At 52.5% G+C, this 15927-nt stretch overlaps 1 protein-coding gene across 2 annotated transcripts in view; it reads right to left on the bottom strand.

Moving 5' to 3' along the window:
- SULT2B1 (sulfotransferase family 2B member 1) overlaps positions 1-15927 on the bottom strand; it is a 48516-nt gene that overhangs the window by 1279 nt on the left and 31310 nt on the right. Inside the window, exons 1-5 of one of the 2 annotated variants that reach the window (XM_030821881.1) lie at positions 12605-12651; positions 11936-12144; positions 7666-7792; positions 6258-6352; positions 2149-2329 (exon numbers count right to left, since the gene is read on the bottom strand). In XM_030821881.1, coding sequence (XP_030677741.1) covers positions 2149-2329; positions 6258-6352; positions 7666-7792; positions 11936-12144; positions 12605-12638 — 646 coding nt within the window. In that variant the 5' untranslated portion in view covers positions 12639-12651. Of the gene's footprint in view, positions 1-2148; positions 2330-6257; positions 6353-7665; positions 7793-11935; positions 12145-12604; positions 12652-15927 lie in introns of those variants that run through there. The other variant, XM_003269739.4, reaches the window with a different exon arrangement.

Genomic DNA, 15927 nt, shown 5'->3' with positions numbered 1-15927 from the left:
CCTCCATATCCACGTTCTAATCCTTGGAACCTGTGAATATGTGACCTTATGTGGCAAAAGGGATTTTGCAGATAGGATTAAGCTAAAGATCTGGAGATGGGGAGAGGACCCTGAAATATCTGGGCAGGCTCAGTGTCATCACCTGGGTCCCTATAGAAGGGAGGAGGGTCAGAGATTAGAATATGCTTCACTTGGCCGGGCGCGGTGGCTTACACCTATAATCCCAGCACTTTGGGAGGAAGAGGCTAGTGGTCAGGAGATCGAGACCATCCTGGCTAACACGGTGAAACCCCCTCTCTACTAAAAAAAATACAAAAAAATTAGCCAGGCGCAGTGGCGGGCACCTGTAGTCCCAGCTACTCGGGAGGCTGAGGCAGGAGAACGGCGTGAACCCGGGAGGCGGAGCTTGCAGTGAGCTGAGATCTCGCCACTGCACTCCAGCCTGGGTGACAGAGCAAGACTCTGTCTCAAAAAAAAAAAAAAAAAAAAAAAAAAAAGGCCATGAGCCACGGAATGCAGGTGGGTCAACGACTGAGAAGGCGAGGCAAGAGATTCTCCCCTAGAGCCTTCAGAAGGAACATGTCCCTTATGACACCTTGATCTTAGCCCAGGGAGACTGATCTTAGCCCAACTCCTGACCTCCAGAAATGTAAGAGAGTACACGTGGCCTGGCACGGCGGCTCACACGTAATCTCAGCACTTTCAGGAGGATCGCTTGAGCCCAGGAGTTTGAGATCAGCCTGGGCGATATAGCAAGACCTCTGTCTTTATTAAAAACATATTTTAAAAAAACAGGGGCGGGGCACGGTGGCTCACACCTGTAATCCCAGCACTTTGGGAGGCCGACAAGGGCAGATCACTTGAGGTCAGGAGTTCAAGACCAGCCTGGCCAACATGGTGAAACTCTCTCTACTAAAATTACAAAAATTAGCCAGGTGTGGTGGCACGCACCTGTAATCCCAGCTGCTCGGGAGGCTGAGGCAGGAGAACCACCTGAACCCGGAAGGTGGAGGGTGCAGTGAGCCAAGATTGAGCCACTGCACTCCAGCCTGGGGGACAGAGCGAGATTCCGTCTCAAAAAAAAAAAAAAAGAAAAAAAAGGCCGGGTGCCGTGGCTCATGCCTGTAATCCCAGCACTTCGGGAAGCCGAAGCGGGCAGATCACCTGAGGTCGGGAGTTCGAGACCAGCCTGACCAACATGGAGAAACCCTGTCTCTACTAAAAATACAAAATTAGCCGGGCATGGTGGCACATGCCTGTAATCCCAGCTACTAGGGAGGCTGAGGCAGAAGAATCGCTTGAACCTGGGAGGCAGAGGTTGCAGTGAGCTGAGATCGTGCCATTGCACTCCAGCCTGGGCGACGAGAGTGAAACTCCGTCTCAAAAAAAAAAAAGAAAAGAAAAGAAAAAGGCCAGGCGCAGTGGCTCATGCCTGTAATCCCAGCACTTTGGGAGGCCGAGGCGGGTGGATCACAAGGTCAGGAGATCGAGACCATCCTGACCAACATGGTGAAACCCCATCTCTACTAAAAATACAAAAATTAACCTGATATGGTTTCGGGTGCCTGTAGTCCCAGCTACTTAAGGATGCTGAGGAAGGAGAATCGCTTGAACCTGGGAGGTACAGGTCGCAGTGAGCCGAGATCGTGCCACTGCAACCTCCAGCCAGCCTGGGCAACAGAGAGAGACTCTGTTTCAAAAAAAAAAAAAAAAAAAAAAAAAAAAGTGGTGAACGTGTTGTCTTGAGTCATGGAGTTTGCGGTGTTCGTTACAGCAGGAAGAGGGAACAACTACGCTGCCGCCTGCGCCCCGTAACCCAGCGCTTGAGTGTTTCTGCCGTGAACATGGCCGTGGAGGAGGATTCATGGACACTTTCAATCTCCTCTCTCAGGTAAACCTGGTGTTGGCAGTACTCCTGGATGTTTTGCTCTCGTTGGGAGTTTCCTGGATGGGGACGCCTTGGGTGGCCAGCACGTGTGCTGAGCCAGTGCTAAGCCCTGCTTGTGATCAACCCTGGGGCCACAGTGACCCTGTCCACCCAGTGTTACAGCTGGGTGAGAAACTGAGGCCCAGAGAGGTTAAGTAACTCTCCCAGGTCACACAGCCGGGCAGTGGCCTAGTGGGCTCCGAACCCCAGAGCCCCCACACCTTTCCGGAGGAAGGCCCCGCGACGGTGGTCCAGCAGGCTGGGAGGCAGCAGCGTGTAGTTGGACATGGTGTTGGCCTTCATGGCGCCGAAGGTCGAGTGTGCCACAACGGAGCCCAGTGCCTCCTTGCCCAGCGGACGGCCCAGGAACTCGCAGATGCACTCCACGGAGCCCTGTAAGTCCTGCAGGCAGGGGAAGAGGGGTCAGCGGAGGGAGGTCACTCAGCCAAGGAAGGAGCATGGAACCTGGGGTCTGCATGTCTAGGTCCGAACCTGGGGCTGCCTGAGGGACGCTGCCTCTTTGCGTCAGTTTCCCCAACTCCAAGCTGAGGGGTTGGGCTATATCAACTCTAAGGGTTTTTGCAGTTTCTGTCTTTGGAGGGTTCTCTAGGGGGAGAGAATAGGTGGGCTTGGGGCAGAGGTCACAGCAGGGGGCAGAGGTCACAGCCGGGGGCAGAGGTCACAGCAGGGGGCAGAGGTCACAGCCGGGGGCAGAGGTCACAGCCCGGGGCAGAGGTCAGTGCATCACCTTACCAGGAATCACCCTCCTTCAGGTGAGAGACAGGCATTGGCTGGTCTACATCTCCATTGCAGGATAGCCCCCATTGCAGGATGGCCCCCATTGCAGGGTGGCCCCACCATCCTCCCAGGAGCCTGGCCTCCCTCTCTGGGTACCCCTCACCCCCAAACCCTGTCCATCATGAGTCCTGCCCCTCCCCACCTGCCTCCCCTTCTCTGTGTCCCTGTAGCCTAGAACTCCTCAGGCCTAACCCTCCCCTTCCTGGACCCATGCCCCAGCCTGTTGCTCCACAGCCTCCCTGCCTCCAGTCTCCATCTCCCTCCAGCTCATCCCCCACACCCTAGCTGACCCCGCTCCTCACTGGCTCCCAACTCTTCCGTGGCTCCCGAGTGCCCTGGGACAGAGTCCCAGACCCAGACCTGGCTTTCAAGCACAGATGTGGGGTGGGTGCAGTGGCTTATGCCTGTAATCCCAGCACTTTGGGAGGCTGAGACGGGTGTCAGGAGTTCGAGACCAGTTTGGCCAACATGGTGAAACCCTGTCTCTACTGACAATACAAAAATTAGCTGGGCGTGGTGGCGAGCACCTGTAATCCCAGGTGCTCGGGAGGCTGAGGCAGGAGAATCGTTTGAACTGGGAGGTGGAGGTTGCAGTGAGCCAAGATCTCACCACTGTACTACAGCCTGGGTGGCAGAGTGAGACTCCATCTCAAAAAAAAAAAAAAAAAAAAAAAAACAAGAACAGATGTGGTCTGGTCTCAGCTCTTCCAATACCTTTCCCACCCTCTCCTTCTGGGACTCACCATTCCCTACACATTCCTCCCTCTAGGCCTTGGCATGGGGCTTCCAGAAGGGTGCATTGCCACGGCTGCAGCTCAAATATCACCTTCCTTACTGTGTGTCTACTATGTACCAAGCTCTGATCCAAGCCCCCCATACATTTGTGCCGATCCCACCATCAGCTTTGCAAGGGAAGTGTCCTTATCTCAATTGGTAAACAGAGGCCCAGAGAGGGAGAGACACTTGTCCAAGGCCACACAGCCAGAGAGGAGCTCAGGTCCCTGGAGCCCTTAGTCCTCCCCTGTGCCCCTCTGCGTTTTTTTTAAGATGGAGTTTCGCTCTTTTTGTCCAGGCTGGAGTGCAATGGCGCGATCTTGCCTCACCGCAACCTCTGCCTCCCGGGTTCAAGCGATTCTCCTGCTTCAGCGTCCCGAGTAGCTGGGATTACAGGCACGCACCACCACGCCTGGCTAATTTTGTATTTTTAGTAAAGACAGGGTTTCTCCATGTTGGTCAGGGTAGTCTCAAACTCCCGACCTCAGGTGATCTGCTCACTTCGGCCTCCCAAAGTGCTGGGATTACAATGAGACTGAGTCTCGCTCTGTCGTCCAGGCTGGAGTGCAGTGCTGCTATCTCGACTCACTGCAACCTCCACCTCCTGGGTTCCGGTGATTCTCCTGCCTCAGCCTCCAAAGTAGCTGGGATTATAGGCATGTGCCACCATGCCTGGCTAATTTTTGTATTTTTAGTAGAGACAGGATTTCACCACGTTGGCCAGGCTGATCTCGAACTCCTGACCTCAAGTGATCTGCCTGCCTCCTGACCTCAAGTGATCTGCCTGCCTCAGCCTCCCAAAGTGCTGGGATTACAGGCGTACCCACCATGCCCGGCCATCGCTACCTTCTGATATGCAGCGCCCAGCACGGTCAGCCCTCTGGTCAGCTCCGCCAACCCCATGGCTCTGATTTTCCAGGTCACTCCTGGTTTCATAACCTTCCGTCTCTTTATCTTCCTGAACCACTGACGTGTCCCAGAAATTCTAACATGTGGGTGGCGCCTCACACCCAGGGGCAGCCCAGAAGCTGTTAGGCTCTGTGGCCCAGTTCTGGGTTTGGAGAAGAAAGCTTGCTGGAAAAGAGGGGGAGGAGTAGTACCAACACCTTTTCTGGAGGCTTCCATTAAAAGAAAGTTACCAGGGTGGGAAAAAATAAACATAGAGTCTGCAGGCAAGAGCCATGTGCCTTGGGCAAATTATCAACCCTCTCTTAAGTTACAAACCTCCAGTTTCCTCGTCGATAAAATAGGGATAATAACAACATTTGGGAAAACCATATAAAATTACCTTTTCTTTTGTTTTTGTTTTTCTGGAGACAGAGTCTTGCTCTATAACCCAGCTGGAGTGCAATGGTGCGATCTTGGCTCACCGCAACCTCCAGCTCCCAGGTTCAAGCGATTCTCCTGCCTCAGCCTCCCGAGTAGCTGGGACTACAGGCACCCGCCACCATGGCCGGCTAATTTTTTTGTATTTTTAGTAGAGATAGGGTTTCACCATGTTGGCAAGGCTGGTCTGGAACTCCTGAGCTCAGTTGATCTGCCCACCTCGGCCTCCCGAAGTGCTGGGATTACAGGCGTGAACCACCGTGCCCAGCCAAAATTACCATCTTAAAATAAAAACTAGTTGGTGGGGCCGACCAGTTATATAAATATATAACTGGTCCAAATATAAAAACTTTGGGAGGCCGAGGTGGGTGGATCACCTGAGGTCAGGAGTTCAAGACCAGCCTGACCAATGTGGAGAAACCCTGTCTCTACTAAAAATAAAAAATTAGCCGGGCGTGGTGGCACATGCCTGTAATCCCAGCTGCTCGGGAGGCTGAGGCAGGAGAATCGCTTGAACCTGGGAGGTGGAGGTTGCGGTGAGCCCAGATCGTGCCATTGCACTCCATCCCGGGCAACAAGAGCGAAACTCTGTCTCAAAAATAAACAAATTAATTAAATAAAATAAATAAAAATAAAAAAAAAACTGGTTGAATACAGGCATTTCATGTGGTTCAATCTTTTTTCTTTCTATTTTTTGGAACAAGGTCTTGCTCTGTCCCCCAGGCTGGAGTGCAGTGGTGCGATCTCAGCCCACCGCAACCTCCGCCTCCCAGGTTCAAGCCATTCTCCTGCCTTAGCCTCCTGAGTAGCTGGGACTACAGGCATGTGCCACTGTGCCTGGCTGATTTTTGTATTTTTAGTAGAGATGGGGTTTCACCATGTTGGCCGGGCTGGTCTCGAACTCCTGACCTGAAGTGATCCACCTGCCTTGGGCTCCCAGAGTGCTGGGATTACAGGTGTGAACCACCACACCTGGCCTTCTCTCTCTCTTTTGAGACAGGGTTTTGCTCTGTTGCCCAGGCCGGAGTACAGTGGCACCATCACAGCTCATTGTGGCCTTTACCTCTTGGGCTCAAGGGGTCCTCCCGCCTCAGCCTCCCAAAGCATCAGCATTACAGGTGTGAGCCACTGCCACTGTGTCCAGCCAACCCTCCTGTGTTAAATCTCGCCCCTGCCCAGTCCTTATCTTCCTTCCCACTCGCCTTGGCTCCTTAGCTCCTCTGCCCCGCTAGCCCGCTGTGTGGTTTAGGGATTTTGTCTGTGGTCCTTGCTCACAGGCTCAGGGCCTCTGTTCTGTTCCTGCAGTATCTTCAGGGGCTGGCGCATTGCATGGGGAAGCGGAGGGGTCCTGAGACCCTCGGGAAGGGGAGAGTGTGGGGTGTGAGCAGAGGGTATGAGGGGGATGCTGCACCTGGCGGATGTGGGGACTCACCTGCTGCAGCTCCTCGTAAGTGATAAATAGGAAGTTGTCTTTGCCCTGCATCCGAAGCCAGCCCTTAATGTGGTCGAACCAGGAGCCAAACTGCACTGTGGGCAGAGGGACAAGTGGGGTGAGGGCTGAGTGGCAGGGTCCCCCCAGCCCCACTGGGGCTCATGGGTCTAACTAGCTGTGCCCCACAAACTCCCAGGTCCAGCCCCCAGAGCTGGACGCCCTCCCCCAGAGCCCCCACATTTCCACCAAGTTCTGGGGCTCTTCCAACCTGCTTCTCCCCTGGTTGCCCGTCTTGGGGGGCCCTTGTCTATCTGTCCATCCAGTCCCCCTCCACACACCTGGATTTCCCTCCAAAGCCAGGGTCTCTGACAGCAGCAGAGAAAGGAACATGTGGCCAAAGGGCGCTGCCTTTCTTAGTACCTGGGGCTCGTGTCCTCCTCTTTCCTTGTCTCTCCCTGTCTCTCTCTGACTCCATCTCTTTCTGCATTTATTTCCTTATCTCTTTTTATTTTTTATTTCTTTTGAGCAGAGTCTCGCTCTGTTGCCCAGGCTGGAGTGCAGTGGCAGGATCTCAGCTCACTGTAAGCTCCGCCTCACAAGTTCACACCATTCTCCTGCCTCAGCCTCCCGAGTAGCTGGGACTACAGGCGCCCGACACCACACCCGGCTAACTTTTTGTATTTTTAGTAGAGACGGGGTTTGACCGTGTTAGCCAGGATGGTCTCGATCTCCTGACCTCGTGATCCGCCCGCCTCGGCCTCCTAAAGTGCTGGGAATACAGGCATGAGCCACCGCGCCTGGCCTATTTTTTAATTTTTGTTTTTTATTTATTTATTTAATTTTTTTGAGACAGGGCCTCACTCTGTTGCCCAGGCTGGAGTGCAATAGCGCAATCACTGCTCACTGCCACCTCCCCCATGGGCTCAAGGGATCCTCCCACTTCAGCCTCCTGAGTAGCTGGGATTACAGGTGTGTGCCACGACACTTGGCTAATTTTTGTATTTTTAATAGAAATGGGGGTTTCACCATGTTGGCTAGGCTGGTCTTGAACTCCTGACCACAAGTGAACTGCCTGCCTCGGTCTCCCAAAGTGCTGGGATTACAAGCGTGAGCCACCGTGCCGGGCCCCTGTCTCTTTTTTGTTGCCCTCTCTCTCAGTCTTTCTGTATCTCTGTCTCTCCCTGTCTCTGTCTCCTCTGTCCCTTGCCTGTCCTGCGTCTCTCGGTCTCTCAGCCTCTCTCCCTCTGTCTCTTCTTCTCCTGGCCACCTGCTCTCTGTCTCCATTGCCCCTTTTGATGCCTTGTGCCTCTGCCTCTCTCCCTTTCTTACCCCTCCTCTGTCCCTCTGCCCATCAGGGTCCTCTAGGGCTCCTCCCCACCCCTCCTGCCCCGCTTTACCCTGTCCTCACCTTCGCCTTTGAGGAAGTCCCTCAGGAACTGGTCGGGTGTGCCCGGGTCCTTTAACTGCCCAGCGATCTTGGAGTAATGATAGAGGGAGACCATGACGTCCCGGGGGTTGCGGCCCATGTAGATCACCTGTGTGCCGATGATGAGGAGACGGGAGAAGGCGTCAGACACAGGCAGGACCCCAGCCCCTGAGGCCTCCTGCCCTGGAGACCCCTCTCTTCTGACCCTGAAGCAGGAAAGACTCAGGGCAGACTTTTTTTTTTTTTTTTTTTTTTTTGAGATGGAGTCTGACTCTGTTTCGCCCAGGCTGGAGTGCAGTGGCGCCATCTCAGCTCATTGCAACCTCTGCCTTCTGGGTTCAGGTGATTCTCCTGCCTCAGCCTCCTGAGTAGCTGGGATTACAGGAACCTGCCACCACATTGGATAATTTTTTTTTTTTTTTTTTTTTTTTTTTTTTTTTTTTTTAGTAGGGATGGGGTTTTGCCATGTTGGTTACTCACAGAGTGAGGAAGCCCTTAAGGACAGGCGAGGTCTTATTCATTCCTAGAGCCTTAGCCCAGAGCCCCACACACAGGAGGCTCTGGAAAGTGCTTGAGGGAACGACAAAGGCATAAAGGGAGGGAGGCTGAGAAAGAACACTTGGACAGCTGCGGTGGCTCATGTCTGTAATCCCAGCACTTTGGGAGGCCGAGACAGGAAGATCACTTGAACCCAGGAGTTCGAGACCAGCCTGGACAACATAATGAGACCCCCATTCTACAAAGAATACAAAAATTAGCTGAGCGTGGTGGTGCGTGCCTGTGGTCCCAGCTACTCGGGAGGCTAAGGCAGGAGGATCACTTGAGCCCGGGAGGTCGAGGCTGCAGTGAGCTGTGATCACGCCACTGCACTCCAGCCTAATGACAGAACAAGACCCTGCCTCAAAAAAAAAAACAAAAAAAAAACCCAGATCCACCAAAAACTAAATGAAAACAGAGAAATGTGGCTGCTGGTGCGAGGCCTTGTAATAACGCCGGTGCTTTCCAGGGCTCCCTCCTGATTCCTGTGCTGTAGAGGATTCCTTTCTGCCCAGAGAAAGGCCTGGCCCTTGCCCCTAGATCCTGAGAGGTACTTCCTAATCCCCTGGATCTTTTTGTTTTGTTTTGTTTTTTTAGACGAAGTCTCGCTGTGTCTCCCAGGCTGGAGTGCAGTGGTACGATCTCAGCTCACTGCAACCTCGGCCTCCCAGGTTCAAGCAATTCTCCTGCCTCAGCCTCCCCAGTAGCTGGGATTACAGGTGGGTGCCACCATGCCTGGCTAATTTTTGTTTTTAGTAAAGACGGGTTTTCACCATATTGGCCAGGCTGGTCTCAAACTCCTGACCTCAAGTGATCCGTCCACTTCGGCCTCCCAACGTGCTGGGATTACAGGCATGAGCCACCGTGCCCAGCCTAGTCTTATTTTTTAGAAACAAGGTCTTGTCGGCCAGGCGCTGTGGCTCACACCTGTAATCCCAACACTTTGGGAGGCTGAGGCGGGTGGATCACCTGAGGTCAGGTGTTCAAGACCAGCCTGGCCAACATGGTGAAACCCCGTCTCTACTAAAAATACAAAAAATTAGCCGGGCATGGTGGTGGGCGCCTGTAATCCCAGCTATTTGGGAGGCTGAGGCAGGAGAATCGCTTGAACCCTGGAGGCAGAGGTTGCAGTGAGCCGAGATCGTGCCATTGCACCCCAGCCTGGGCAACAAGAGGGAAACTCCGTCTCAAAAAAAGAAAGAAAAAGAAAAAAGAAAAGAAACAAGGTCTTGTTCTGTCCTTGAGGCTGGAGTGCCTGTGGCACAATCATGGCTCACTGCAGCCTCAAACTCCCAGGCTCAAGTGATCCTCCTACCTCAGCCTCCCAAGTAGCTGGGACTACAGGTGCATGCCACTACATGTGACTAATTTTTAAACTTTTTTGTAGAGATGGGTGTTTCTAAGTTGCCCAGCTGGTCTTGAACTCCTGGGCTCAATCAACTGCCCACCTTGGCCTCTGAAAGTGCTGGGATTTCAGGCATGAGCCACCGCACCCGGCCCCCTCGCCTGATTTTCACGTTTGCTTTCATTGTAATTGACTATAACCCGGGAGTCCAGCAGCTTTGCTGAACACTATGAGTTTTGCTAAGTCGTTGAGCCTGAGGGTAGTCTTGGGGACTTCCCGATTGCAGTCCCCCTCTCTGCTCTGTCCACGCTCAATTCCTTGGCAATATCACCCAGTCCTGGAGCTTCGATTAATTACAGAATATATGTGCCAAGGAATTCCAAATGGACGTGCCAGCCCGAGTCTCTCCCCTCAGATCCCGATGGGTGCATTTCTGTGCCCACCGGCAGCCTCTGCTGGACGTGGGATGGGCCGCAGCAGAGCCCGTGTCTTCCTCCCCCGCCTGCTCCCCTCTCTCCTCCCCTTCCCAGTTGCCCAGTCCTGACAGTTGCTTCCGCCGAAACCTTGGAGTCACCCTTGACTCATCCCTTTCTGTCACACCCACATCCAGTCTGCCAGCAAATCCTCCCGGTCTCACCTTCAAAATACCTCCGTGACCACCACCCTGGTCCAGCCACCGTCCCCTCCCCTGGACCCCGGCCAGCGCCGCCTCTCCGGCTTCGGCTTCTGCTCTGTCGACAGTCGGTCCCCATCTGGCCGCCAGAGGGCGCCGGTGAAGCCTAAGCCCGCTTGGGCTGCTCCTCTGCTGCGATCCCTGCGTCACTCGGTCAGAGCCCAAGTCCTCGCTGGGCCCACGCGGCCCTGCACATTTTGGCTCCTGTTGCCCCCCACCCGGACCTCATCTCCACTCCCTTTCCCACTTGCTCACTTGGCTCCGGCCACACCGACCTCCTTCTTGCACTTCAGATACACTCACCTCAGGGCCTTTGCACCTGCTTTTCCCTCTTGCCTGAAATGCTCTTCCTCTAGAAAGCTCTGTGGCTCCCACTATCACCTCCCGGGTTTTTACTCACTGGGGGCCCCCTTGACCTCCTTATTTATAATTGCAGCCCCACACCCACCCCTAACTCTATCTCCAGCCCTCTCCCTCCAATGTAAATTTATCCCATCAGACATTTTATATATTATATTGTATTATGTTATTATATATTAAATATATTATATAAATATTAAATATAATTAAAGTATATTGTAATACTATTAAATTGTTATAATATGTAATATAATATATATATATATTTTTGAGACGGAGTTTCGCTCTTGTTGCCCAAGCTGGAGTGCAGTGGCGCGATCTCGGCTCACCGCAACCTCCACCTCCCGGGTTCAAGCGATTCTCCTGCCTCAGCCTCCTGAGGAGCTGGGATTACAGGCATGCGCCACCACGCCCGGTTAATTTTGTATTTTTAGTAGAGACAGGTTTTCTCCATGTTGGTCAGGCTGGTCTCAAATTCCCAGCCTCAGGTGATCTGCCCACCTCAGCCTCCCAAAGTGCTGGGATTACAAACGTGAGCTACTGCACCTGGCTGTAATTTTTTTTTTTTTTTTTGAGATGAAGTCTCGGTCTGTCTCCCAGGCTGGAGTGCAGTGGTGCCATCTCAGCTCACTGCAACCTCCACCTACCAGGTTCCAGCGATTTTCCTGCCTTAGCTTCCTGAGTAGCTGGGATTACAGGCACCCATCATCAGATCCAACTAATTTTTGTGTTTTTAGTAGAGACAGGGTTTCACCATGTTGACCAGGCTGGTATTGAACTCCTGGCCTCAAATGATCTGCCTGCCTCTGCCTCCCAAAGTGCTGGGGTTACAGGCGTAAGCCACCACGCTGGCACTGGCTTTTTTTTTTGTTTGTTTTTTTTGAGACTGAGTCTTGCTCTGTTGCCTAGGCTGGAGTGCAGTAACGTGATCTCAGCTCATTGCAGCCTTGACCTCCTGGGCTCAAGTGATCCTCCCACCTCAGCATTCCAAGTAGCTGGGACTACAAGGGTGTGCCACCACGCCTGATTGATTTTTAAAATTTCTTGTAGTGACGTGCTCTCACTATGTTGCCCAAGCTGGTCTCAAACTCCTGGCCCAAAGTGATCCTCCCGCCTCAGCCTCCCAAAGTGCTGGGACTACAGGTGTGAGCCATCACTCCCTGCCAAAGGGCAGGCATTTCTGCATGTATATTGACCACTGTGCTAGATCAGAGTCAGGCACATAGTAGGTGCTTAACAAATAGGTGCTGAATGAATCAATGAGTTATGTTCCGTCTCCCCGTTACCCCACACACCCATGCAGCCCCTCCCAACTGACACACACCCCTCCTCCAAACCTTGGCCTTGGAGCTGAAGAAGGCCTTGGTGAAGATCTGGATGGGAAGATGAGAGCTCATGAGGCGGGGGCTGTACTGGTCCGGGAGGCTGAAGGCACCCACGATGGTCTCACACCAGGGTGCCCGCTCCCAGATGGGCACGGAGCGGATCCAGGACGGATCCCCTTCCTTCAGGATTAAGCAGATGATCTCGATCATCCAGGTCGTGCCTGTTGGGAGAAATTGAGCAGATTAATTGGGTGCAGGAGGGCTAAAGAGGGAGGATATCATCAGAATAATCACAACAGCATTTATTGAGCAATTTGCCACCTTTTTTTTTCTTTCTTTTTTTTTAAGACAAGAGTCTTACTCTGTCACCCAGGCTGGAGTGCAATGGCACGATCTCGGCTCACTGCAACCTCCACCTCCCAGGCTCAAGCAATTCTCCTGCCTCAGCCTCCCGAGTAGCTAGCATTACAAAGCACCCACCACCACGCCCAGCTAATTTTGTATTTTTAGTAGAGACGAGGTCTCCCCATGTTGGCCAGGCTGGTCTCGAACTCCTGACCTCAGGTGATCTGCCCATCACGGCCTCCCAAAGTGCTGGGATTACAGCCGTGAGCCACCACGCCTGGCCTGACAGCATTTATTGAACAATTTACCACCTATTTTATCACACTGATTCCTTACAGCTGGTGGAGAAGGCAAGGTTGCTTAACCTCATTTTCGGAGCCGGAAACTGAGCCTCACAGAAACCATGTCGCTCGTCCAAGGGGACAAAACTAGGAAAGTGGTGCAGGGCAGAGACTGGAGAGCTGTCCACCCAATCCCATTTCATTTTTCTGCTGGGAATATGGCGTGATGACCTTTTCTCTTCTCCCCTGCTGCTATGTGTGGGGCCAAGAGACTGGGTCTGGCCAAGGAAGTGTAGGTGGCGGCGATGTGATGTGCGGCTATTTCCAGGCCTGGCCCATAAATGTATGCCACGTGGCTCTCCACTCCCTCTCTGCTCCTGGATACAGAGACTCCAGGGTAGAATCTGGGACTCCTGGGGATGGCAGAGCCATAAGATGGAAGGAGCCAAATGTCTGGGAATGCATGGATTTCCCCCCGACTTCCTTCCACCCTTCCTGCACCAACTAGAGTTTATAGGAACAAGAAACAAACTTGGCTTCAGCTGCTGAAATTCTGAGGCTGATCTATTAGTACAGCCAGAATTGCTTTACTTATTTATTTATTTGGGGCAGAATCTTGCTCTGTCACCCAGGCTGGAGTGCAGTGGTGTGATCACCACTCACTGCGGCCTTGAAATCCCAGGCTTAAGAGATCCTCCCGCCTCAGCCTCTCGAGTAGCTGAGACCACAGGTGAACACAACCACACCTGGCTAATTTCTTATTTTTATTTTTAGTAGACATACAGTCCCACTATGTTGCCCAGGCTGGTCTTGAACTCCTGGGCTCAAGCAATCCTCCCGCCTCAGCCTCCCAAGGTGCTGGGATCACAGACACCATGCCCAGCAGGCACTCCTTTAATACATGGAGGAAGCTGGAGTTGAACCCAGGTGTCTGGACATAAAAATCTCTGCTCTTTTCACTTTTCACTGCCCATTTTTGAGGGTCACCTCTTTTTTTTTATACTTTTAAGTTTTAGGGTACATATGCACAACGTGCAGGTTAGTTACATATGTATACATGTGCCATGTTGGTGTGCTGCACCCATTAACTCGTCATTTAACATTAGGAATATCTCCTAATGCTATCCCTCCGCCCCCCTTTTTTTTTGAGATGGAGTTTCACTCCTGTTGCCCAAGCTGGAGTGCAATGGCGCGATCTTGGCTCACTGTAACCTCCGCCTCCCGGTTTCAAGTGATTCTCCTGCCTCAGCCTCCCTAGTAGCTGGGGTTACAGGCATGTGCCACCACGCCTGGCTAATTTTTGGTATTTTTAGTAGAGATGGGACTTCACCATGTTAGCCAGGATGGTCTCGAACTCTTGACCTCCCGTGATCCACCCACCTCGGCCTCCCAAAGTGCTGGGATTACAGGAGTGAGCCACTGCGCCCGGCTGAGGTTCACCTCTTTATTTCTGTGGGGAGTTACAGAATGTTACCTAGTGGAAAGAGACCTCATCAAGGACCCAGTTCACAGTTTTGAATTTCAGGAGACCACAGGCTGTTCAGAAGAGAAACAGTTACGTTCAAAATTACTTTCTGTTAGTATTCATTGCATTTAATTCTTTTTGAGACAAGATTCCGCTCTGTGACCTGGGCTGCAGTGCACTGTTGCAATCACAGCTTACTTCACCTTCAGCCTCCAACTCCCAGGCTCAAGTGATCCTCCCACCTCAGCCTCTGGAGTAGCTAGACCACAGGCACCCAGCTTTTTTTTTTTTTTTTTTTTTTTTTGAGACAGAGTCTCACTCTGTCGCCCAGGCTGGAGTGCAGTGGCTCTATCTCAGCTCACTGAAACCTCTGCCTCCTGGATTCAAGCAATTCTCCTGCCTCAGCCTCCCAAGTAGCTGGGACTAGAAGTGTGCCACCATGCCTGACTAGTTTTTGTATTTTTAGTAGAGATGGAGTTTTGCCATATTGGCCAGATTGGTCTTAAACTCCTGACCTCAGGTGATCCACCTGCCTTGGCCTCCCAAAGTGCTGAGATTATAGGCGTTAGCCACCACGCCTGGCCTGTGCCCACCTAATTTTTAAAAATTTTGTAGAGATGGGGTCTCACTGTGTTGCCCAGGCTGGTCTGGAGTGCCTGGCCTCTAGCGATCCTCCTGCCTTGGCCTCCCAAAGTGCTGGGATTACAGGCATAAGCCACCACATCCAATCCATTCACTGGATTTCATTCTAACAACCTCCTTGTACCAGTTATCAGTTTACAGGCTGGTGGCTCCAACTTCGTGCCTCTCTCCCGTTTTGTGGTATTGGAGCTGGACCCTGTAAACATTTCTCCTCTGCCATCTAGCTCAGTGTTAAACCTTGTCAGCAGAGGGCGCTGGAGGAACACTGAATAAGGATGGGGCTCTTCCTGATTCTCACGGGCTCCTCTCAGCGGGATCTTGTGATGGACAGGGGCCAGCCCTGCACTAGACACCCAGTGACGTTTACCCCTCCCCCTAGCAAATTTCAGTGGCCTGTTGCACCTCAGTGAACTTCTCAGTCACCCAGTGGGTCATGGCCATACCTCTACAGCGAAACTCTAATCTTGTGTGGGGAGCCGGTTGGGCAGGCAAGTCCTTCTTCCCAACTTCTTTCTTCCTTGGGAGTTTGGCTTCAGCCCTAGAGGAAGTGGCTGCACCCTATTTTAGCTATTCCTCTGTGTGGTGTTTTTTGTTTGTTTGTTTGTTTGAGACGGAGTCTTGCTGTGTTTCCAGGCTGGAGTGCAGTGGCACCATCTCAGCTCACTGCAACCTCCACCTCCCGGGTTCAAGTGATTCTCCTGCCTCAGCTTCCCGAGTAGCTGTGACTACAGGTGCACGCCAGCACGCCCAGCTAATTTTTGTATTTTTAGTAGAGATGGGGTTTCACCATGTTGGTCAGGATGATCTCAATCTCTTCACCTCGTGATCTGCCTGCCTCAGCCTCCCGAAGTGCTGGGATTACAGGCATGAGCCACCGTGCCTGGCCTTTTGTTTGTTTCTTTGAGGCAGTCTGGCTCTGTCACCCAGCCTGGAGTGCAGTGGCGCAATCTCCACTCACTGCAACCTCTGCCTCCTGGGTTCCAGCGATTCTCATGCCTCAGCTTCCCGAGTAGCTGGGACTACAGGTGTGCACCACCAGGCCCGGCTAATTTTTGTATTTTTAGTAGAGATGGGGTTTGGCCATGTTGGCCAGGCCAGTCTTGAACTGACCTCAGGTGATCCACCCACCTTGGCCTCCCAGAGTGCTGGGATTACAGGCATGAGCCACCGCACCCGGCCGAATTTCCTTCCTTTTTACGGCTGAATAATATTCCATTGTATGAATATAGCATAATTTGTTTATCCATTCATTCATCGACGGCAGATATTTG

This window comes from Nomascus leucogenys, chromosome 10, assembly GCF_006542625.1.
Source record: "Nomascus leucogenys isolate Asia chromosome 10, Asia_NLE_v1, whole genome shotgun sequence".
Lineage (NCBI taxonomy): Eukaryota > Metazoa > Chordata > Mammalia > Primates > Hylobatidae > Nomascus > Nomascus leucogenys.
Note: the sequence above shows the minus strand (reverse complement) of the source record. Positions and strands in the feature narration are given on the sequence as shown.